The 24,994-nt window shown below is 28.8% G+C and overlaps 1 protein-coding gene across 1 annotated transcript in view; it reads left to right on the plus strand.

Moving 5' to 3' along the window:
• The window catches only part of LOC136988791 (uncharacterized), a 104,244-nt gene continuing 79,250 nt past the window's right edge, over positions 1-24,994 (plus strand). The window contains exons 1-11 of the mRNA XM_067286753.1: positions 1-156; positions 3,774-3,876; positions 6,900-6,952; positions 10,341-10,437; positions 16,014-16,130; positions 17,825-17,919; positions 18,135-18,280; positions 20,022-20,134; positions 22,650-22,779; positions 23,574-23,734; positions 23,870-23,958. Of these exons, the coding sequence (XP_067142854.1) occupies positions 71-156; positions 3,774-3,876; positions 6,900-6,952; positions 10,341-10,437; positions 16,014-16,130; positions 17,825-17,919; positions 18,135-18,280; positions 20,022-20,134; positions 22,650-22,779; positions 23,574-23,734; positions 23,870-23,958 (1,190 nt within the window). The 5' untranslated portion in view covers positions 1-70. The remainder of the gene's footprint in view (positions 157-3,773; positions 3,877-6,899; positions 6,953-10,340; positions 10,438-16,013; positions 16,131-17,824; positions 17,920-18,134; positions 18,281-20,021; positions 20,135-22,649; positions 22,780-23,573; positions 23,735-23,869; positions 23,959-24,994) is intronic.

The raw sequence follows: 24,994 nt of genomic DNA on the forward strand, positions 1-24,994 counted from the left end.
TTGATACTTTCACATTGTGATAATACAGTTAATATAACTCGTGTTTCCTTCTTAACTGGTAATCAGTAACATGTCGTTTGCTGTCATGGAGTTGAAACAATTTAGCCTTTCCACGTGTTTTACGATTATCGGGACTATTTTGTTTCTATACATTATGTAAGTTTCTTTCTTAATAATAATAAATAATTAAATTGCTTATAAAAGTGCTTTTTTGATTTATAATAATAATAGATATTTGTTCTGAAATAGTAAATTAATATAGGCGAATAAATTCAGACATATAGTCTATATTTTAGGTTAAAATAACATAATCTACATATATTTTAAAAAATTTAATATATAGAATTGCATTTCCATTTCCTATATATATATATAAATATACAGATTTATTTATTTACAAGTTTTAATCTTTATAAGTTATAATTTATAACAAGAATATAATATATATATATATATATATTTTGAAATTATATTGATTAAATTAATTATGATTAAATATATATACTGTCTAAAATGTACAAGTATTATTTAGAATTAATAATATAATCAAAATAAATTAATATTGAAAAAGTAGTGAATTACATCCTGTTATAAAATTCATTAATGCTATGACGTTAATATACGTCATCGACTGTTTATCTGTGTTAAAGATATTTAAATCAAACGATTAAATATTTCATAAGAACCTGACCTTGCATTTGAGTTGTTTTAGAAAAAAGAAAAGTAGCCTAAATAAATGAAAAAAGTAATATAAAACAAATAATAATGTGTTTGAAAAGTTTATCACATCATAGCATTTCAGATTTAATAGTGGGTGATCGGCTAACGAACAGTTCGGTTAACGAACAAATCGGATAACGAACACTTTCGCGAAAGATTTTTATGTTCGGATAACGAACATATCACAGAACAAACACAAAGAAGAAGCGACGTAAAATAATGAATACCGATTGGTCTTCCCTCGTCTTCAGGCAACAATTCGAAACTTTTCAGAGCGCGGGAGACGTCGACATCGACATCGACGCTCAACCCAGTATATACTGATCAAATAGTATTCCTTCGAACTTTGAAACTCTCCCTTGTAATTCCAGCCTTTTATTTTTCTGACAGAAACAATTCTTTTATAGTATTCGCGAGACTGTCGGGTGGGTACTCGATAAGTTTTGCGTTGGTTTTTATTTTTGAAAGGTGAGAATATAATAGCAAAGGTAGAGAGTAGGCAGAAGATGTCTGATGTTGCTGGGCAGTATGGCTTGAACAGGTCTACAGTAGGCTGCAGTTCAATCTTATCTAAGAAAGATACTGTATTATCAAGAAGACTCAAGCAGCTAAAGGAGTAACAAAAATCACATCTGAGAAATAAAGACCATTGAAGACTCATAATGGAACCTAAAACTGATCTGACGACAGAAGAACGCCAAGTACTCTTGAATGAAGAACACCAAGAAACTCGGCGAGATAAGATATGTTTTCTTCTGAAAAAGAGGATTAATGCTGATATCTTCTATTAAACATTTTTTCAAGTTGTGGGCGGATGTCGGAACAGCGGTCTTAGAATAACATCCAAACTAGGTTGAGGTTAATAGGCTTGGGATCTCTACAATTACAATGCTATTAATTACTTCTGAAAAATCCTGAAGAAGAGAGAAAAGCAATCGACAATAGACAGATTCTTTAACCCCCACAAAACAGAAAAAACATGACTAATAAAAATGCAAGACTGTGTATATATGTATTATTTTTATTATTACATATACATAAATGTAGTAAGAAAGTATATATTTTTTTTATTTTTGGGAGGTCTCCAGAACGAATTAATCAAATCCCCATAAAAACCTAAGGTAAATCGATAATCGGTTAACGAACAATTCGGATAGCAAACAAAGTTTGGAACGGATTATGTTCGTTAACCAATCACCCTCTGTATATGCTTTCGTCTGTTATTATTATTATTTTTATTTTTTATAAAATTTTACTCTTACTGGATGTAATAATATAATATGATGTTAATTACATGGCTATGTTTTCTTCGGGTTAAGTGCGATTAGATTATGGGTTTAATAAATTATTTTAAAAGTTATTCATTATTACTATTTTTATTGCTTTGGAAACATTATTTAATTGATAATTACTCGTTTAGCGTGATGGAAACACCCTTGATTATTGCAGAAAAAAGGAAAATAAAATATTAAAAACTATGGTATTTTTCTTTCTTGAAATCTGTTCCCTTTCGTTACTAAAAGTGATCGAACAGTTTCATATGGTGCAATACACTTCCGTGGTAATTTTATTCAGCACGTTAACTTAATAAAATTTTAGAGTGGGTAAGATTTAATTTTTTATTATTTACACGGAACCAATAAAGTTATGTACGGACATTTTAAACACTGGCAATCTATCTATCTATTAAAGTTTAATAAACAAGATATATACAATGTGATTCCCTTATTGTTACCATTCTAGGATCGATACTTATACAGTTTATATCAGTGTTTAAATGCTTAATTTATAAATATCGTTTTTCTTCTTATATAATATCTTCAGGCAGTGAAGTTCTTGTTAATATTTTTCTTAATTTCATGAAAAAAGTATTTCTTTTTATATCTGTAGGATACTAAGATTTGTAATTAATTGTTTTCTAAACGTTGCATGACTTTTCATACTTACGGAATATTAGAAGATAAACAATTATTTAGAAAATATTTATTAAACGGATATCCGAAAAATACTTTAAGTAAGTGGTGCGATAATCATATGATTAACAGATATAAAGTAAAAAATGAAAAAACAAATTGTCGTTATGTTCCTTTCCCATATATAAACTGTTTATATGAAAAATACAATGATCAATTTAATGATGTTTCTGTTCATATTATATAGCCACTCAAAAAATAGGTTATCTAATGTAATAAATTTTATTCTTAATAAAGAAGAAAAGGAACAAGATCAATAACTAAATATTGCAGGGGTAGTATACAAACTGTCATGCACGTGTCCTCAACCTAAATGTTATATAGGAAAAACCAAGCGTAAACTAGAAGAAAGGGTTTAAAAACACGAAGCGGCTATACGTCTAAAACACAGAGAATCTCCATGGTATAAACATTGCAATTTTTTAATTGTAAAATTGATAAAAATAATATTAAATCTTGTATAAAGAAAACAATATTGTTAAACGTCGCGTAAAAAACATTACAGCATTAAGAAATACGTAAATAGCATAAATTTTAATATGGGAATATCTGTTGATGCTTGTTCGGATAGCTTTGTCAACTATAAAAACACTGATGCGAAATGCATTTAGATAAAAGAGAAAAAGTATAATAAACGTTTTTTTTTTAAATTGTTAACTGTCTATGTCGTAAATTCCTCGAAGTCGGCGCTGTTAGAGTGTTTTTTGCTCGAAGACTTTTTTCTAAATTTTAATTTTTTAGAATTATAGTTATACAATTAATTCTATACTTATATACTATACTGTACTTCCCTATTTGTGATTTTACTATTTGTGAAATCTCTTCCAGTCTTATTAGAAATATATGCTTGTCAAGAGAATGATTGTCAATGGTCATAAAAGAAATTTTTCTTTTATGCCATTGAAATAATGATTTGAATGACGTGTGTCGGCAAGATAGACATGCTTATACTAGATTTAGACTTGGCAATCATTTAATACAGAGTTGATTTCTTTTAATAAAACTTTTGTTATTAAAATATATGTGTTTTTGTTTTTTATAATTTTAAATCTACGTGTACCTTTTTAAACATTTATTTAGATATTTAAAAAGAAAGTTACAGTATTGGACAAATCAAGGAATTCAGACACCAGTGGATGGAATTTGGAGTGTTATTAAAGGAATATATAAGTTTAGATATAAGGTGAGATGGTTTTATATGTATATTTAGTATATTTATGCATTAAATTTCTTGATCAGTTAAAATCAGTTAAAAGGAAATAAAATATAACAGTGTATTTAGAATTTTTAAATTGGAAATTTAGCCTAATGTTTTCGTAACATTAAAAATAATTTATTTTAATTGCTGTTTGATAAAATAGAAAAAAGTATCCTCATATAAACTTCATTCCACCGCTTGTTTCTGTATAACTTGCTATAATTTTCTTTCTATACAAAATATTAATATTATTGTATCAATATTTACAGCATTTTGAAGATTTTAAAACAAAAAATAAATGTAGCATAAGAACAAAAGTGGAAAACATTTTATGGAAAACTGACAAGAATTTCAGTTAAAAAATAACTTATATTACTTTGTTAATAACAAAACAAAAAGATTTTCGCTACGATTGAGGCAAAGAAATATTGATAATTTTTACAATTCTGTTTTTATTAGCGATAGATAAAGTACTGCCTTCCTGAAATGTCCATGATTTGAAATGTTTATCATATTCATCAGACTTTTTACCCTAGATTTTCAGTTGTGGAAATCCTTTATACATTATCTTAATGGATAAATATTAAAGAACTTGAGTTATCAAAATTCATATCTATCTGGGAATTTTGAACAGAAGGCATAAAAGCTGTTATAAATTATTAATGAAATTTATAAATTAGCCGGAAAATGGCAAAAGTTTATGCATTAAGATTTCGTTTAGTTATGTAGATGGCCAAAGCAGTTAAGGCGTCAACTTACCAGGGGCCAACCTAACAATAATGCCACCCTGGAAAAGATGGTTATTTGCCACTCCATTTAAATGTAGATAGACATAGGGTAATTTTAATCTTAGGATCTGAAGGTTTGGACCTCACACATTTAATTACTTAATAGATTATTTTATTTTATGAAATTAATTATTTAAATTAAAAATGTTTATTTCATTATTTTTATTTTCTTTGGCATTTTATTGGTGCATTTCTACAAACAAACTCCTACCGTGAAGTTGCTGTATTCAACTACTATTTACAAAAATAAACATAACTTTGTTTAAATGTTTAAGACTTTCATTTGTGGATTTTTTTTATAGACAGTAAAATATTTTCTGATTTTTGAAATTAATTACTGAAATTTTCACTCAGTTTTATTAATCAAACTTACTTTTATTTATCTTCACTAATAAAATTAGTCATTTTATTGTCTTTTAAATATTTCATACTTAAAAATAAGTTATAGAATTAATTTCATGTAAACTTATGTAATAATCAAAAATTCTTCCATATAAGTTTCGATAAAATAAGGAACTAATTTTAAGTTGTATTTATAAATATGGCGGAAGTTTACTCTCAGTTAAGTTAACAAAAGTTTATTTACGTCAAACAATTGATAGAAAATTGTGTTTTGACTGAATTATAAAAAAATGGAGAGTTGCGTATATTATAATATGGTTGTTTTATCATATAATGTTTTGTGATAGGAACTTTCACTGATTAGTATATTCCAGGGGCGGACTGGCCTTAAAATTTCTGTGTGGAAAAAATCATTACCGGCTCAGCCCATAAATAAAAAAAAATGTCTTTTTTCTATTTATATTTAAATATATTCAAAATACAACATTGACAAAAATTGCAATAAGCACAAGTCTAGAACATTAATTTTTTATTTAAAAGTTTGCTTTGTTGAGCAATAATATTAATGACATCATCAGAATCTATTTCAGTAAATTTTCGTCCGATGGAGAATTTTTCTATAATTAAAATAAAGACCAAATCTGCCCAAAGAGGGATCACCATTTATTTTGTGTTCCAAGACAAACACTTTTCGGCGACTGACCTTCCTTTTTAGGTTACTTGTCGCCGGAAGGTTATTAAAAAGTCCTTTTAAAACACACAAACACTTCCAATTAAAATTACAAAATTTTAAAAAAGGAACTGGTGACATAAATCAGACATCTTTCTTACATCCATCTTGCCTTTTTTGGGGTATCTTGGCTGCTTTTATCCACTGGGAACAGGCGCTGGACAATGTAGATTAGACAGCTGACCCCTGGCGACGACATTTGTAGAGTTTCATCAGTAAATTTTCGTCCGATGGAGAATTTTTCTATAATTAAAATAAAGACCAAATCTGCCCAAAGAGGGATCACCATTTATTTTGTGTTCCAAGACAAACACTTTTCGGCGACTGACCTTCCTTTTTAGGTTACTTGTCGCCGGAAGGTTATTAAAAAGTCCTTTTAAAACACACAAACACTTCCAATTAAAATTACAAAATTTTAAAAAAGGAACTGGTGACATAAATCAGACATCTTTCTTACATCCATCTTGCCTTTTTTGGGGTATCTTGGCTGCTTTTATCCACTGGGAACAGGCGCTGGACAATGTAGATTAGACAGCTGACCCCTGGCGACGACATTTGTAGAGTTTCATCAGTAAATTTTCGTCCGATGGAGAATTTTTCTATAATTAAAATAAAGACCAAATCTGCCCAAAGAGGGATCACCATTTATTTTGTGTTCCAAGACAAACACTTTTCGGCGACTGACCGCCGACTTTTAATTGGAAGTGTTTGTGTGTTTTAAAAGGACTTTTTAATAACCTTCCGGCGACAAGTAACCTAAAAAGGAAGGTCAGTCGCCGAAAAGTGTTTGTCTTGGAACACAAAATAAATGGTGATCCCTCTTTGGGCAGATTTGGTCTTTATTTTAATTATAGAATCTATTTCATTTAAAATATCCTTCTTCGTTGACATTAACACGAAAGCTTCTAGATTTTCTTGCGAGATACTTGATCTTAATGAATTTTAACGTAGAAAAGCTCCGTTCACAGGTCACTTGTGTTACAGACATAGTAAATATTTGTATGCTTGACCAAGTATAGAATAAGCACCATTTAACACGTTATATCCGAATAATATATTATAACAACAAATAGGACAATTTTTGCAAGCTTTGCAGTAAGAGGATGAAATCGAATCATTGAATTTCAATTTTTTTTTTGTTCTTACAGCCCATACATTTACTGGTAACAGAACAATATGAAAAATATGGCCGTGTTTTTGGGTGAGTTGACGTAATGTTTGCATAAATTATTAAGTTATTAGAACTATTTTTAAAAGATAAATCTATTAAAATGTCTTACTTTTAAAAGTTTTATTATTCGAGAAAAATATTTATAATAATGAAATGTTACTTATTATTGAGAATAAGTATTTTGAAGGGAAAAACTAAATGTACTGTTTTTATACTTTCCGTGCTGTAGGAAATATTTAAGATTTCCCATACACCTTCTATTCTCATTACTCCCATTCTAGGTCTACAATGAGGTCAGGTATTGAGAGATGACGCACACATTCATGACTAACCATGCTGAAAATTTTTTTAAAGTTTCTGACAAGGAATTAACCCGAGTTAGCCATAGCCTAGGCGGTAAAGGCGTTGCCACTATCTAGTTGTGAATTTTTTACATTAATAAATGTCAGTGATTTTTGTAAAGAATAAGCTCAATATATGAATTAGAATTACACGTTTATTAAAAATTTAAATTCTTCTACAGTTAGCTTTACATTATTTTTATAATTACACAATCGAGCTCGCTATATTTACAGAGACTGAACGTATTTAACAAAAATTGACAGAAATAATTGAAAACTGATTGTAAAAAAATTATAAAACCCTCTGAAATAGGAAGAAATCTTACATTATAAGATATTTCTAAAAAATTTTTATAAATAATTTATAGGGAATGAAACAAATCATGCAAATTTTGAATCAAAAGAAATATTTGGAGTGAAGCAACCAATACTTAGTAATACTACAAAATAAAATAAAACAAATACACAAATTTAATAAATTATATTTAAAATTGTAATATTTAAAAAACCATTATTTAAACCTGAAATAGTAAATTTTAGATGTCACTACCACTGTTTGAAGATATTGTACTAATTATTTACTGTTTACCTTTCCATATTTAATCCGATTTTATAATCTTGCATGCTTTCTTAAATATAAAATGTTATTTTTATTTTATAGAAATCTATTACATCTATCTGAACAAATCTGAATATTTTTTGTCATTACAATCAAATATACCTCAATTCATCCAGACATGGATTCATTGTCCAAACAACAGTATAAAAACAGCATCTTTCAATTAATTAAAACACACTGGCTTCAAAAAATACTACGTTATACTTTATTGATAATACTTTAAGTGAAATCCTAGCTGTATAATTTGATTTTTTAAGTTTAGATATACATAAAATTTTTCTAAAATAATTATTGAAGTAATTGTCTGACAAAGCTTAAAACTGGTGAATTCAAATAATATATTAGTATTTGGCCAAAGTTTAAAAAAGCATGAAGAAAGATGAACTTCAAATGACATTTATTCGGTTGTCTGGATTATTCCAAACAATAATGATAAATCTTTTTGTTGTCTATGCTTTGTTTAAGTTTCTTTTTCCAATTACTAACTTACATGCGTTGTCTTTTTCCAAAAATTTCAAACAATGTATCATTAAACGCATCTCGATTTTTAATTAACATCGTTTGAAAGAGCCATTGATTAAATTTTTTATGGCGAATTCTTAATGATTAAGTAAAATTTGTAATATAATTTTTTTTATGCTAGATAAAAATAAAAATTTTTTCTAAATAGAATATTTTATTAACAGTACAGCGCGTAATAATAAGTCCGTTAAAAAAAAGCAATACAATATTAATAACAATAACAATCAAAACTGAGAATAATAATTATATCCAGAAAAAAAAACACACAAAAATGACAGCGAATAGTCGATGCAAACAAAAATGCTATAAAAATTACATAGAAAAAAATGTATTTAATTTTTCCAGGTAATTGTTTAATTATTAATTATAGTACGCCAAAAACGCCGACGAAAAACGCTGCCAACTTTCAAACACTAAAACATCCTCTAATATACTATATCCACAATATCGTCCTAAATTAATCAAATTAGTTTCCATTAGCCGTTTATCTTAGTAATAAAATTATAAATACAGTCATGTGACAATTGCTTATATGATTGAACCGATAAATAATCTGAACCAAAACACTTTTCTCAGAGCCTCACATTCAGTTACCAAATGAAAAGCATCAAAATTAACACGAGTGGAACAGAATTCACAATAATCTAAACAGAAGGCTATCATTCTTTTAAATATATTGCATCGCACATATAACACTGTTTGTATAATACAAAATGGTCTCTCTACACTTAAATAAGTTACCGAGCCCTAGTCATTAAAAATATCCAAATACAATTTATTATATTTATAATTGGCAGCTCAATCTTTAAAATCTTTTAAATAATTATTTGCTAATCTCATTAAAATATCAGAGGCATCTGTTTCAAAATAGCCAAAATTTTGCAACAATGACACAATTCGATTTCCCCACGCTACTCTTTCAGAAATTAAATATAATTTAGCGGAGTCTGTCAGTTTGCTGACTGACTGTTTACGTAACCCACCTTAAATTATTTTATTTTTATTTTATTTTATTTTATTTATTATATTAAAATAAAGAGGAACCCTTTGGAACTACAAATATATAATGTACGATGGAATCCATCTTTTAAAAAAATATAAATGTTTAATAAAATTAATTTTCAAATTGTCGTCTTTTCCTCTCCAATCAAAGCCCCAAATCTCGGACTCATAAAGCACTACTGACTAAAAAAATGACTCGAATAATTTTATCTTTCCAACATAACAATCCACCAGACCCATTGCCTTAATAATTTTATCTGTTCCAATATTAACTTTACTGTGAATATACTTTAAATGCTTTTAAAAAGTCCATTGGACTGGAAAAATACACACAAATATTTGTATTCGTCAACAACTTCTATTTTAGAATTTTCTATAACCCAGTTTTCATTTCTAGAATGTTTTCTTCCATTTCGGAATACTATTATTTTAGATTTATCAAAATAATGATGTATACTGGAATTGATATTGACGATTGTAATGTCTTTCCTTGTTGTAATATGTCTGTACACACAGGCTTGTACTATGAAATAAAATAAAATAAAAAGTAATAAGTAGAATACTTTTCTATTAATAGTTTAATTTTGCTTAATATTTATTTTTGAGTGTATGTGATCTTCATATGCTCTAGTTTCCTTATAAAATAAATAATACAACTTGGCTAAATAACAACTCAATTTAAGTGAATATTATAGTTAGATAAAAATTTGTGAATTCTTTGATTTATTCAAATTGAACTTTGAAAATTGTAATTGCCGAATTTTATACCAGTTAAGTAATTGTATAGATGGGAAATAAAATAACTTTAACAAATTCAATAATAAAACGATTTCTATCTTTTTAAGGTAAAAGTAATGTTGAAAATCTTTGTTTTTTCAAGCATTATTGTGTTATTATTTTGAATAAAATAGTTTAATTTTCTTTCGCTTTCTAGGACGTATATGGGATTTAAACCTCAAATTTCTATAGGGGATCCTGATATTCTGAAAAGAATTTTAGTTAAAGATTTTAATATGTTTCATAACAGAATGGTAAGTATGAAGTACAAAGTAATGAAGTACGAAGTCTTTGTGCGCGCGTGTATTTTATATAACTTCTATTACAAGTTACAATAGAAGTTGTACAACTTCTATTGTAACTTGTAACAACTTCAGTAGAAGTTGTAATATCTGTTAAGTTGCAAAACTTTTTGATTTATTAATTGTATTTATTATTCAATCAAATAGTTAATAAAATATAGCTAATTAAGTAACAATATATTAAACTCGTTTGAAATTTTTTATAAATTATCTAATTTCTAAAATATCTATTTAATAATTTTTTTCACAAAGTCATAGACAACTTCGAAATTTCGTCATAAAGTATTTTCACTTTCGACACTTCTCGATAATTTTATCATTCTTACTGTAATTATATAATGTGTTTTTGTTTCTGTATTTAAATAAAAATTTACATTAAACGATTCTTATTAATACATATTTTCATTAAAAAAATTTAGGTTAAAATATGTTTATCTAATCAATGTCTTACGGGGAAATTTGCATTTTTGCGTAATCACGGACAATTTGTATAACAAACTAACATGTAGGAGGTAGATGGTTTGGAGCACGTGAAGTCTCCCGCGAGAGCATAAATACTGTTTGATACGAATAACTGATGACGGCTCTTCAGATTTGACGATTTTGTTTTAATTAATTGATTAATAAATCAGTGAGAAAATAGATTTTATTGGACACTCCTTTTACAGCTGGCTTGAGAAGTTTTCTCATAACAAGGAAACTCGAGGATATCTGTTAACGGCAATGACAATAGGGGAAAAAAGTGATCACGTGACATAGGTGTCGCGCATATCGATACGGTTGTAAACAAGCTGTTCCGTTCGAAGGATAGCTTACTTTATAATAAAGGAAGAACGAAAATATTTTTTAGGAAGGTTAACAACGGTACAATTAAAGGAAGAATTAAAAAAGTACAATGCCAAGTTAGCTGGTAGAAAAGCCGATTTAATAGAAAGGTAAGTTAAAATAATCTACATCTATATTTTTATCGTTAATTATTACATTTATAATTTCAAGTCATTATAACTATTACATGATAAGGTAACTTACCAGTAGATGAAAGTTTTAAGAATAAGATTTCACAAAATGCACATTTTTCGTCTATAAAAACATTTAAAGATCAGTAAAGTTCTCATTGATTCCTTTCACATTTGTCTAACCAATACATAAGGTCAAAACTTTAATTAAAATAAATTTTTTTTCCTTTGGAATATGGTCATGTACTGAGCCTGATATATTATAACCAATTTATATCAGTATCTGAAATGTTAACTGTACCAATAGGTTATCACTGTAATTTAGAACAACAATCAATACAAACAAAACTACTTTCTATGAAGTTCTAAGACAATATAAGAGATATATATCTTAATCTTTTACCAAGAGAAAACAATATTTGGAGTATTTAAAATAAATATAATCAAAATGTCTTTTTTATTGGTCACAAGTCATCTTGTTTCAATAATTTAATGCAATAAGACTAATTTCTTCACCAATAAACTTTTTGTACAAGTGAATTTTTGCCCATTTTCTTTTACTAAATCTGGCATACACTATATATATGCCATATTTAGGTGCTTGTCAATACTGTTCAGTTACCTTATACTGTTTATTTTTATATTATATGTAATATATTAAGGTAAGAATATAATATATAATAATAATTTTTGCCTTTCCTGTCAATGAGACAGAAAAAACTAAATAAAATATTGGTGATCATATCTTAACTAGTTATTAAACTTGTTTACAATAATTTTCAGGTTACTGGCATATGAGAGGAATCAGGAAACTCATAATTTTTCTATATCCTGTGATAGCTCTCCTGAACTCAAACTTCCTGATTCATCTGAATATAAGGATCTCTCTCCAAGTTTACAAATACCAGTTTTGACTATAGAGACAATTGATGCCTACATGGAGATGTCAGATCAAAGAATGCCACTGTCTGCTGTGCAGATGTATTTTAATGAATTCTTATTAATAATAAGAGGAACAAAAGAGAAACATTTTTTTATATTTTAAAGGTAATGTAAAATCTGAATTAATCAAGGGGAACAGATTTACACAGATTTAGTAATTACAGATGATGGGGTTATAGAAAATGTAATATGTGAATGTACAGCAGGTAAAGGGCCTAAAGCGTATTGCAAACATGTATGTGTAACACTATTGGCAATAGAAGAATATGGAAGAACAGGCACATATAAGTGTCACAAAACATGCACACAGGTTCTGCAAACATTCCATCAGCCTACCCGCCAACATAAAGGTTCCCCAGTTAAGGCTAGTGAGCTTCCATTTCATTTATTTAAGAAGAGAGGAATGAAAAGAAAATTATTGGAAGACATAAAATTTGACCCCAGACCATCTGGCAGTACAATCCCTGATTATACAAACTTTGTTATTAATTTGGCAATGAACATGCAAAGTGGTTGTGCAATACCGATATTGCAATTAAGGCAACCAGCAAACATGAGGGCTTTAGAATCAGATCATGATTATTGCAAAAGCACAATGTCTGAAATGTTTTTTAAGTGCTTTACATGTAACTGAAGCAAGTAGGGAGTACATAAAACATTTGGAAAAAGAGACCAGATTACAATGAAAAAGTGCAGTTTGGAAGAAGGAACATTTGTTGCATTTGACATCTTCAAACTTTGGAAAAGTTTGTAAATTAAAATCAACAGACAGAGTAAAATTGTGTGGCTCATTACTGTCAAGTAGGCCAATAAAAAGTAAGGCAATTTCTCACGGCTTAAGGTATGAAAAAGAAGCAATTGAAACATATTCTTTTGTAAATACTCCTGTGAAAGAATGTGGCATGTTTCTTCATTCAAAATACCCATTCTTAGCTGCAAGTCCAGATGGGCTAGTGGATGATGATAAAATATTAGAAGTTAAATGTCCTTACTCCAATTTTAAACTTCCTGTGAATGTGCTAAAGATACCATATTTGGAATGTACTGATGACAAAATTACTTTAAAACGGAATCATGATTATTTTCATCAAATCCAAGGACAATTAGCAGTGACAAATAGACAAGTTGCTCATCTGTTTATTTACACAAAAAGTGACTTCAAAGTTTGTATCATTCCAAGAGATAATAAATTCATTGCAGACATGATTGAAACACTAATTATGTTTTTCCATGAGCATATTAAGCCAGTTCTTTTTTAAAAAAAATGTTTTATAAACATTAAGTTTATAAAATAATTGAGCTAATTGTTATTTTACAATTTGAGTTTATGTAAAATTTTTCTAGATGGTGTATAGTGTGAATTTTTTTAAATAATAAAAAGAGATTTTGTTTTAAAGATTAAAATTCTTTTATTAGCTTACAAGTATTTATTCAACTATAGTACAAATTTTAAAACCACTATATTACTTTGAATTGAAGTTCCACAATGAAGACCTTACTGTGTATGATAGTATACATTCTTAATCTTAGAATTTATAAACAGACAAAAATTTAAAAATACTATAGATGGAAAACTTAAATTAGGCTAGGGTCTAGAATGGAAAAAAAAATTATATACGGTATTAATAGAGAGCTAGACTAACAGTGAAACAAATTAAGAATCTCTGCCAACAATGCATGGTCTAAAATTGCATAACATAAAACATATAAATATAATTTCACTGCCAAGTTTCGTTACTGCCGGATGCATGTGTTGCCTCAAAATTTTATATGTACAGTACGTGAGTACGAGCCATTCCTATAATACGTTCAATATGTATTCTTTTACTAGATGTTTTTCTGTCTCGAGATGACAAACTGCTGCTCAGCTGTGCTTTTCCTCTCATAAAAGTGGGTATATTTACCACAACTTCTTTAGTAATTAGTTATTCCTGAATGTTAAAACCTCTATCAGCCATTACCCAGTCTTAAAATAATTATTGGATTTTCGTTTAAAGAATTAACAAATCGTACTTTAGAACCGACAACGTATCGCTTAGTCTGTTTACAACCTCGTCGATACTAGCGCCGCGTACGGAGTAGATTTCACTTTTTTCCCCTATTAAAGCCATCCGTTATTCACTCTGCCCGTTTCTCGCTCGAAGTGTTCTTTCTTCTTCTTGTTCTGGAGAGATTTCGTTATCCAAAATTCTTTTTTTTTTCAATTTACATAAACAGTATATTATCGAAAGTATTCGAGCCAAAAGTCATGTTTATACCATTTGAGTAGTGCCACATTTCACGAAATGTGCGAAACTTGTTTCTTGTAAATGAGATGGAATTGTTGGACTGGTATTCAGAGTCCGGATCGTAATCCAATGGTATGAATTAGAGCGACGAATTTGAAATCGACCGCAATGACCATTTTCGCCCTTATCTCTTGCAGCAGCTTTGCAGGACGAATGGTGATTTTATTCCTGTGGAGACCTACTAAAAACTGATAAAAAATATGAGGTTTACGAAAAACTTGTTGAAAACATTTTGACTTGTGATTTCAGTTAATCGTAATTTCAACAGAGAAATAATTGGTCATTTCATTAATTACATTAGTTTCATAATAGAATTAAGTATTCCTTTCTTCTTCATATTAATATAAATTTTGATCTTGTTAATACATTTTCCATATAAACTCCTATAAGACTACGTGTAACCTCTTTGGAAAAAGTTTACTCTACTGCAATAGCTGTAGATTTAACATCACAAATATTGTAATGCAATTAATCACATAAAACAGATTTTATCGATGTCTATTTCTGTTATTAAACTGTAAACACACCTTAAATCTAACGAATTTAATCAAATATATGATGAGTTGTTAGTGATAAAAATTTATTTTACATACGGAGTGGTTATAATTAAAGTTGCCCTACTCAGACCTGTCTAGAGTCCGTTCTCGTGGACGTATTTTGATGAAACTTTGTATATATGTTATAGGGACCCTGGGGAAAAGGAAAATGCAAAAAAATATTTAGTTCGAATTTTTACCACTAGGTGAAAAAATGGCTCATGAAGAAGAAGAAACACAAAATGGAAACAGGCAAAAGGTTTTTATTCACAAGATTTGTTGAATGTGCAATCCATTTGCATCAGTCACATGTACAAAATGCCTTTCAGCACTGTAAGGCGTTTTGAACACGTGGCGCGCAAATGTATTGCATTGTAAGGCGTTTTGAACATGTAACTGATGCAAATGGATTGCATATTGAACAAATGTCGTGAATAAAAACCTTTTGCGTGTTTCCATTTTGTGTTTCTTGTTCTTCGTGAGCCATTTTTTCACCTAGTGGTAAAAATTCGAACTAAATATTTTTTTGCATTTTCCTTTTCCCCAGGGTCCCTATAACATATATACCAAGTTTCATCAAAATACGTCCACGAGAACGGACTCTAGACAGGTCTGAGTAGGGCAACTTTAGTTATAACCACCTTGTACTATGCAACATAATTTCTATTTTTTTAAAGCTACTTCTTTAGTTTTCTATGTTTTATAAGTTAATCGTTAGCATTATACACTTGATTTTAAGCAATAAGAAATTTATTTATATTTTTATTTTATGAATATTTACTTAATATTTCAAAAAACTTTTATAGAAACTAAAATCAGGAAATAAGTTATTTGACAAAATGTTGAGTTTACTAGAAGACGACGATTGGAAGAGAATTCGATGCATAATGAGTCCGACTTTCAGTAGTGGAAAAATAAGAAAAGTAAGTAAAATTTTTATTTTAATACAAAATGTTTGTTAGGAATCATCCCTTGATATTTTTTAAAGGAAAACTGAATCTTTATAAACTTAATTTCAATGATGCTAGAGGTATTAAAAAATTGTTTTTGGGGTATTGATATTTAGAGTCAAGACAGTGACTTTCTGCTAAATAAAAAAGTCAATGACTGACTATATATAGGCCTACAGGAATCAGAGTTGCCGATTTTCGGAGTCATTCTAAATTTTATGCTTATAAGAATAAAATTTCTAGGAAACAAATGAATTTTATTCAAAATGTTATACGGAATAACAAAAGCTTAAATTTATGCGAATTAAAACTTTTTATAACGATTTTACTAAACGGCATACCGAAAGCGTTCGGTCGATCGGACTGTTATATCATCTTTTTAGGTAGCAACATAATGATAATTTAAAATATATCTAGACGTAAACAAATATTACGTCATTGTTTCGTTCTATTATTGTTTCTAACTAACATCAGAGTTCATGGCGATTACCTCTACAGCGAGTTTGCTAAATTTTATGATTATAGGCCTAAAGTAACATAAAATGGACTAACTATATTCATGCCGTCCTTCTCCCGAAAACTTTGTAGATTTCTATCCTTTTCAGGTGTTCCATCCAAGACAGTTCCGTCACACGGTGTACTAATCACATACAAGGCCCTCAGTACCATATACAAGAAAATCGCCCGATGTAGTAAACACAAAATTGCTTTTAGAAGAAACACTACAATTTTCTCATTCCTTAGAAATGAAAAACACCCCATTGAGAGAAAATAGTGCCTTGGCCGAGACATCAGGAAAGGGTAGAAATCTACAAAACTTTCGGGAGAAGGTCCGCAGTTAACTCCAAGGAGACACACTATTTCGTCAGCCTGGGGAGTGCTGTTTGAGCTCTCCTAATTCAATGCATCTTGACATGAATAAATTAATTAAAAGTAATTAATAATAGATTTAAAATTTATAATTAATTAATGTTTTTAAATTTTAAAATTAATTATAAATTTCCGCGTTCGATCTGTAATTTAAAAAGATATGTTCTAAGATTTTAATCTTTTGTTCTTCCATTCATGTTCTATCATCAATTAAGCCTGTGGATGTCAATTGCAAAAGGAACATTACGCTTATGTCTTCAAACAAAGTAACGAATGGATAGAATGCAATGATATTGTAGTAGAAAAAAGTAAATGCCCACGTAATAAAAAAAAAAAAACTGTATATACGTATTCTTAGAAAAGCTTAAATATAGCAGCTTAAAATTTTTGAAAATTAATGAATAGTATATTAAAGTGAGAGTATGTATTTCTTTCAGAATAAAAATACTTTCAAGCCTTCATAAAGCAAAAGAAAAAAAATTGATATTCTAACAAAATTGAGCCAAGCAAAAACTTAGCACAGTTTAGACAACGGTCAAAATTTTTCTTAGGAGTTTTTTATGGTAAAAATAAACTTGGCGCTTGGAAGCGATACCCACAAGATCCAAAATAATTTTACCTGTACAGTATTATTGTTGTTTACACATCGCTTTGAAGCGTCAAGCTTATCTTTACCATGAAAAACTGGTAAGAAAATTTTTGACTGTCGTCTAAATTGTGATAAATTTTTGCTTGGCATAATTTTGTTTACATCTCATATGTTTTTGCTTGAATAAGCATGGTTCGAAATTTTTCAGATGGCTTACTTAGTGAAGGAATGTGCAGAAAAGTTCTCAGAAAATCTGAAGAAAATAGCCGATGAAAACAAAACTCAATCTGTCGATTGTAAAAGGTAAAATAATAATGAATATTAAATTTTCATTCCGTATTTTGATAAAATATTTCTTGTAACACATGTTTAATAAAAATACCATACATCAATAATAGCTTTTATTACAAGTTAAATAAATAATTTAGGAGTGACAGTTGACAAATTAAAACATTACGATTACTTTTCTACGATTTACTGACAAATAAATTGACTTATTCGACTAAAAATATTTTCAGTTATCTAAATTGTTTCTCTATCGATGTAATAGCGTCTACAGCTTTTGGAACTAAATTAAGCTCTTTAGATGATCCGAATAACGAATTTGTGACTATGGCACGTAAAGCAACAAATATAGATACTCCTATATGGGCTCTACTTCTGAGTAAGTATAAAAAATCCAATGTTGAAGATACTTAGCCATTTAGCAAACACCAGAGTATTTTAAAATTAGATTCCGTTGCATTTAGCGAAAATATTCCAGGAAATAAAATATACACTTCAAAAATAAGAAGATATTTGAAATTATTCTTAAACAATTTACGAATTGATACACAGACTTCATGAGTGACGATTAAAAATTCACGAATTAGCGTACGACGTGCAATAATAAAAGTTTTCGCGATTTAGGGAAAGCTTTTTCACAAAAGCACGTCACAGTATGCAGGGTAGAAGCGACGAATTTCGCAAATTAAAGAAAACATTTTAATCAAACAAAGAAAAACTATTGTCGTGGTTTCAATATTACTTCTAATTTTAGTTTGATTGTCAGTTTTAGTTTCAATGCTTTTCTTACTCTACGCAATTTACGTTTGTTATCATACGCAGTTGATACTACAAATAAAAATGGAAAAATCGAATGGTCTAAGCTAGATTTGAAAGCGCTGGTGTTTTAAAATTCGTTGCAGTGTTTAGCGGAGAGATTTTACAATGATCACATGCGTATGACGAATACAGAAACATTTTGTAACTATTTGCGGATTAATTTTACAGAAGCGTTCGATGTAGAAATTGCACGAACGGGTAAACTCGCTGCAAAATCGATCGAACAGATTGCACGAACGTTCGGAAGGATTTCTTCTCCAACATACGGCGTCACAGGAAGTACAACTCATTATATAGAATAAAGAGAACGAATCCTGCAATTTAACGGAATGATTTCGCCTAATTACGGACAAATTAGTATGTTTCTCTCGAGAAAACTATTATTAGTTTTTATTCTGTCGCGTTATGTAAATTTATGTAAGAAGCGACTCTCAGCAAATAAAAACTGGTTTATATTATTCAGTATCATTCCGAATTAGATAATTTAGTATTTCGCTTATATATAGACCAGCATAGGTTACACAAAATGACACTTCTTACTCTGACAGAAGAAACTCTGCAGAAATAAGATTTCAGCAGTGAGTGTTCGATGAAATTATACTAACGGTAATGCATTATATGCTCTCTAAAGCACAACTCTCATGTAATGGTAAAAACGATGGAATTCAATATCCGAATTAATTGTATCGATAATAGCAAGCAACTAGTTGTAAATTTAGATGTGACGTTATTCTAACAACTGTTTTTTGAATGCGGAGAAACATTCCTCAATACTCTGTGGGATTAAGCTGCGATGAATAGGATGGTAAGTACTGTACTTGTAATTTATGGACTGCTCCGTCAAATATGTTGTAATGATGTCAGAGTGATGAAATTTTATGTTGTCCATTATTAAATGGAATCCCGGAATAATTGAAAATGTGTTATTTTGAAATGTGTGTTTTCTTTTGTGGAATATTTCGCTAAATGCTGTAACGAAGTGTAAAATAAAAGTATTAAACATTTTAAGAAACATTAATATATAATAGAACTGTTTTTTATTTCTTCTGAATTTTATACAGCTCTAATTTCTTAATAAGAGATATTTTGTAATCCAGACATTTGACTGATCTTCCGGTGTCAAGTAAGACTGTAAAATTGGTGGTTTTGTTTTATATTTTTAAAATATACATAAAATTTCCTAATTCAATATTATAAATTTATTTTTTTAATTCCAATTTAATGAATATAGTGTTTTCTAGCACATTTAGATATTAAAAATGATTTATTTATTTAAAATTGGTTTATTTTATTTTATTTAGTCTTGTTTCCGAAGTTATCTATTCTTATAAAAGTGGATGTTTTTGCTGAAACATTTAATTTTTTCAAAAATTTCACATTACACGTCATTGATAGAAGAGAAAAAGAAAAGACGGTAAATTATAATTTTTGAAATTTAGAATTCTTTAAAATTGTTTAATTAGTTTATAATTAATTTAGTTAGTTGTCTTTATTTTTATTACTTGTAGAAACAAAACTATTTAATATATTAGCCTAAAGTTTTTAATACTGTAATATATGTAGGCTGTTTTCTTCAAGCTCCGATGGTCCATAAAAAAAGACAAGTGTAAATAACAAAATGAATTTATTACCAAAAGTTACGTACGAACTTGCTTACTTTTCGACATAATTACTGTGAAGATTGAGAAATTTGTCATATCTGTGGACGAGCTTTTCCATCTCCTTGTCATAGAATGTTGCCGAGATGGGCCCTAACGTTTTTTGAAGATCGTCATTAGTCTCGAACCTCTGCCCTCCTACCCACTTTTCCTGTTCAGGAAAGAGGTGGAAGTCGCTCGACACTAAATCGGAGCTCTACGCTGGGTGTTTAAAGGTAGTGGAGACTTCCTCCTTTCAGACTTCCACCCAGCTTAAAACTTTTTAACATGAGAAGACGTCCATCTCTTTCCTGAACTGAAAACGGGGCTAGCAGGGCAGAGGTTTGAGACTAATGAAGTAATGACGAACTTCAAAACAACGTTGTTAAGGCTATCTCAATTCACTGGCGGCAACATTCTATGACAAGGGGATGGAAAAGCTCGTTCACAAATATGACAAATTCCTCAATTTTCACGGTGATTATGTCGAAAAGTAACCATGTTTGTACCTAACATTTGGTAAAAAATTCATTTTGTTATTTACACTTGTCTTTATTTTATGGACCATCGAAACTTCGATAAAACAGCCCTCGTATTTAAAGTCTGTGTATACTAATAGCCCGGGACGTCCCCTAGTGGGCGTTCTTTACAAATTCCCATGAGTAACGTTTGATCCACTTAATATATGAAAATTTAATGCGTTTAATTTTTAATTAGTATATATAAATATATACAATTCTTTATCTTTAAAACTAATCTTAATAAATCAATACACAAACAGCAAACAGGATTTCTATATTAGAAAGTGAAGATATTCTTAATTCAAAGTAATTGAAGTAAATAAAAATAATATACTTCATAAATTTAGTTTCCTCACGTCTTTTTCTGCCCCCCCCGTTGTGTGGGTCCGACTCGGTGAAGATGAAGTGTGTAAATCAGGGTGTGTATCCGGATAGGACGTTAGTGGATACCGTTACAGACGTGACACGATAATGGCTTATATATATAGAAGGGATTTCTTTTGTCAACAAAAATAATAAATATATTTCTTAATGGATACAATACTATCATACACATGAATTGGCATTTAATTCATTTTTTAAATTGTTCTTTTTTAATTCTTTCTTAAAGAATGAATTAAAAAGAACAATTTAAAAAATATAAGTTTGTTTGCTATGTATAGATGCACTCTAATAGTGTCGATAAAATAGATCAGTATAAATTAGGAAAAATTGCATAAATATAAATATCAAGAAAAAATTTCTAAATGTTTCTTCTTTTTAAAAACTAATGATGTAATTGCGTATCAATTAATTTTTCTTAATCACAACTCAGAACCTTTGGCTAGTTTGTTAGAGGTAGTTTATATTTATGTATCAGAATAATACGGAAATGTTGACGTTTGTTTTCGATTATGAATAAATGTATACAGTAATATAAGTCATAAAATTAGAAAAAATAAATCTATTCATTTCATTACGAAAACTCGCCTGCCCAAAACTACATAATGAATCACATTTTCAGTTAAAGCAATCGTAAGATATAAATCAAAAATAAATATTCTCAATGGGGGACGAGATCTTAGCTTCATTATATCGTGCTAAAATATAGAAAGCATGGTTACTCGATCTACAAATTGGACATTTATTCGTTTTCGTATGATAATTTGAACTTATTTTAATTTGAAATAGTGATTTTACCAATAAATGATGTTCTGTGTCATGCAGCTTTACAGATTATGTTTGTGACACATCGACTAATATAATTAAATAATTCTTCGAAGCTCCTACATTATAATAGCTTTATTTATTGTTTTATTAATTGAATATTCATACGCTTTTATACAGTTTACATCAAATAAAAATTACGTGTATTTTATATTTCTTCTCCAATTATTCTGAATGACGTCGGCTATATCTTCACTGTCAACCTAATATACAAAGACGATGGGAATAAGTTGAAGTTACGAGAATTCAAATTACAAACTCGAATTTTAAATTATTATGCTATGTCGCTTTTTGTGATTGGCTATTCTATTCAATTTTTAGAATTTTCACACGGTTATGCTGTATTAACGAATTGAATGTAATCGTGTCAAGCTCCAGGTTTAATAAATCCGAAGCTTGACCTGATTACTTCTATCTGAACAAAATAAATTTTAGTATTAAATCATTTTCTTTCAGCTAAGAAATTCATAACAGTTTAGATATTTTCACTGTTTGCTAGTTTTATAACGTTAATATTTTATGTTATTTTTAAACTAAATAATATATTGATAAACCATATTTGCAGAAATCCAATGACTTTCTTCAGTTGTTATTAGATGCTCAAAAAGGCAGCTTGGAAATCTCACCGGAAGATGCAAATGAAGATGATTACGATAAAGAACAATACAATTTTAAAACGTTGCCAAAACATAAAAGTATGTTAACTTTCTCCTATTGAATAAAATCGAAATTTTAATTAAGTCGCTTTTCGATTTCTGAAACTCTTAGATACATTCACTACGAGCTAATAATCTCGACGAGTTTCGTGAGAACTAATAGTTGCTTGTAGGCTGATTGTAACTTCTTTAGTTATGCACAAGATCTCCAGCAGAGGATGTTAAAAATATAAACCTTTTTTCTATGGACAAATCCTTTAAAAATAAGGCAAATAGAACCATACTGTTTCTTACGTTAGAGTCCTATTTAATTCTTATATTAACCTACTATTCGGAATTTTGAAAATCAAATTCGGTAATTTTCTATGAAGTTTAAAAATCGCATAAAATTAACGAATTCCATTTTCAAAATTCTGAACTGCACGTTTTTAGAACAATTAAATAAGATTCTAATACAAGAAACAGATTTATTCTATTTGCCTTAGTTTTCGAGAATTTTTGGAAAAGGATTTTCCTATAGTATTAAAAATATAATCCTTTTTTTTCTATCTGATGGCGATCTCGTCTATAACTAAACAGGTTACAGCAGCCACAAAATCGATTATCATGAATTAGGTCTACAGTATATATTACTTCACTTCACAATTAATAGACCTATTATTAGAAAGTATTTTACTCGAAAGCATTTCAACTTACCTAGTGCAAATCAGAATGAAACTGCATATTTTAGTCGAGAAATATCTATTTAACAAAATTTAATCATTACAAGTACACAGAGAATAAATCTTATCTTAAATTTTGTTGTAGTTTAATATAAAATTCTATAATTTCAGCAATGAGCTCGGAAGAAATGATGGCTCAGTGTGCAATGATACTTTTTGGTGGAAGTGACACAACTACCAATACGTTATCGTTTGTGTTATATCACTTAGCTTTAAGTCCAGAATGTCAAGATAAATTGATTCAGGAAGTAGACGACCTTTGGAGTAACAACGTATGTTCAAGTTCAAATTTGTTTTATATTTGAGATATAATTTATATTAATAGATATTGCAATTTTATTTATTAAAATTTATTTGATGCTTTATTGCTTTGCAAACAAAATTATGTTATATTTTTCATTATTCAGGAAGATATAAATTTTGATGTACTATCTAAGACTATCTACTTAGATGCTGTTATAAATGAGACTCTCAGGTTAAATTCAATTGCAATACAGTAAGATCTTTTATGTTTATATACGAATCATAGTGCTGTATTTTTATATTTTGAAATATAATATTTTCTTAAATGCAATTATACTTCAATCCATATGCTGTTAGAGGGAGTGATAACATGATTACGTTTCTATTTATCATTTTAAGTTATTTCCATTTATGTTTAAATAGAATTTGATTGTTTCTTGGGCATGACAATGAATTGGATTGTCATCTTCCAACACGTATGAAAAAATTCTGTAAAATATATGTAATTTTAATTCCTAATTTGGATAGAAGTGGTTATAAAGAATAAAAGAATTTTACAGATTTATTTTATATAAATGATTAAATTATATTAATAAAACAATATTCAGTCACTAGAATTGATTCATTGAATATGTCGGGCAGTTTCTCACTAATCTGGGTCCCAGTTGTGAGGCTGGCCGAATTCACGATGAGCCTTTATTCCCTACGAGCGTCCATTTTCTCATAATGGACGCTCGTAGGGAATAAAGGTTGAAAAGAATATTTATATTATACCACGAATAATTATAAACATAATTATTTTGCATTTTTCTATTTGATAAGAAATGCAATAATTTAATAAAATAATAACAAACTGTAGAATATATAAAGAATGATCACTCCTTATATATTCTACAAATACTGTGCAACTACATTACGAATATAACGTTAAATATGTAGTTGTACTGATTGCCTAGGCTACAATTTAGATGAACAGTGAGTTTTTGATCATTCTACATCAAGGCTTCCCAAATGAAGCTGATGTTTACCCCTTGGGGATCAATGAAAGTTTGAGAGGGGGTCAATAAAACTTTGTGAATATAAAAAATTTATTTTAAAATATTTAAAAATTTTGCATATTTTTTCGTTCTGAAATAAATTTAGTATGACTGTTTTTAAAAATTATATAGAAGGGATGTTGTATATATAATATATAATGTTGAAGTGGATGAATGGAAAATAAATTTTTTAAAGGATCGATACATGAAAACGTTGGGAATTCCTGCACTATACTATTAAAAATAACTTTT

The sequence above is a fragment of the Centruroides vittatus genome, unplaced genomic scaffold (genome assembly GCF_030686945.1).
Source record: "Centruroides vittatus isolate TY-2023 unplaced genomic scaffold, ASM3068694v2 scaffold_386, whole genome shotgun sequence".
In the NCBI taxonomy this organism is placed as follows: Eukaryota; Metazoa; Arthropoda; class Arachnida; order Scorpiones; family Buthidae; genus Centruroides; species Centruroides vittatus.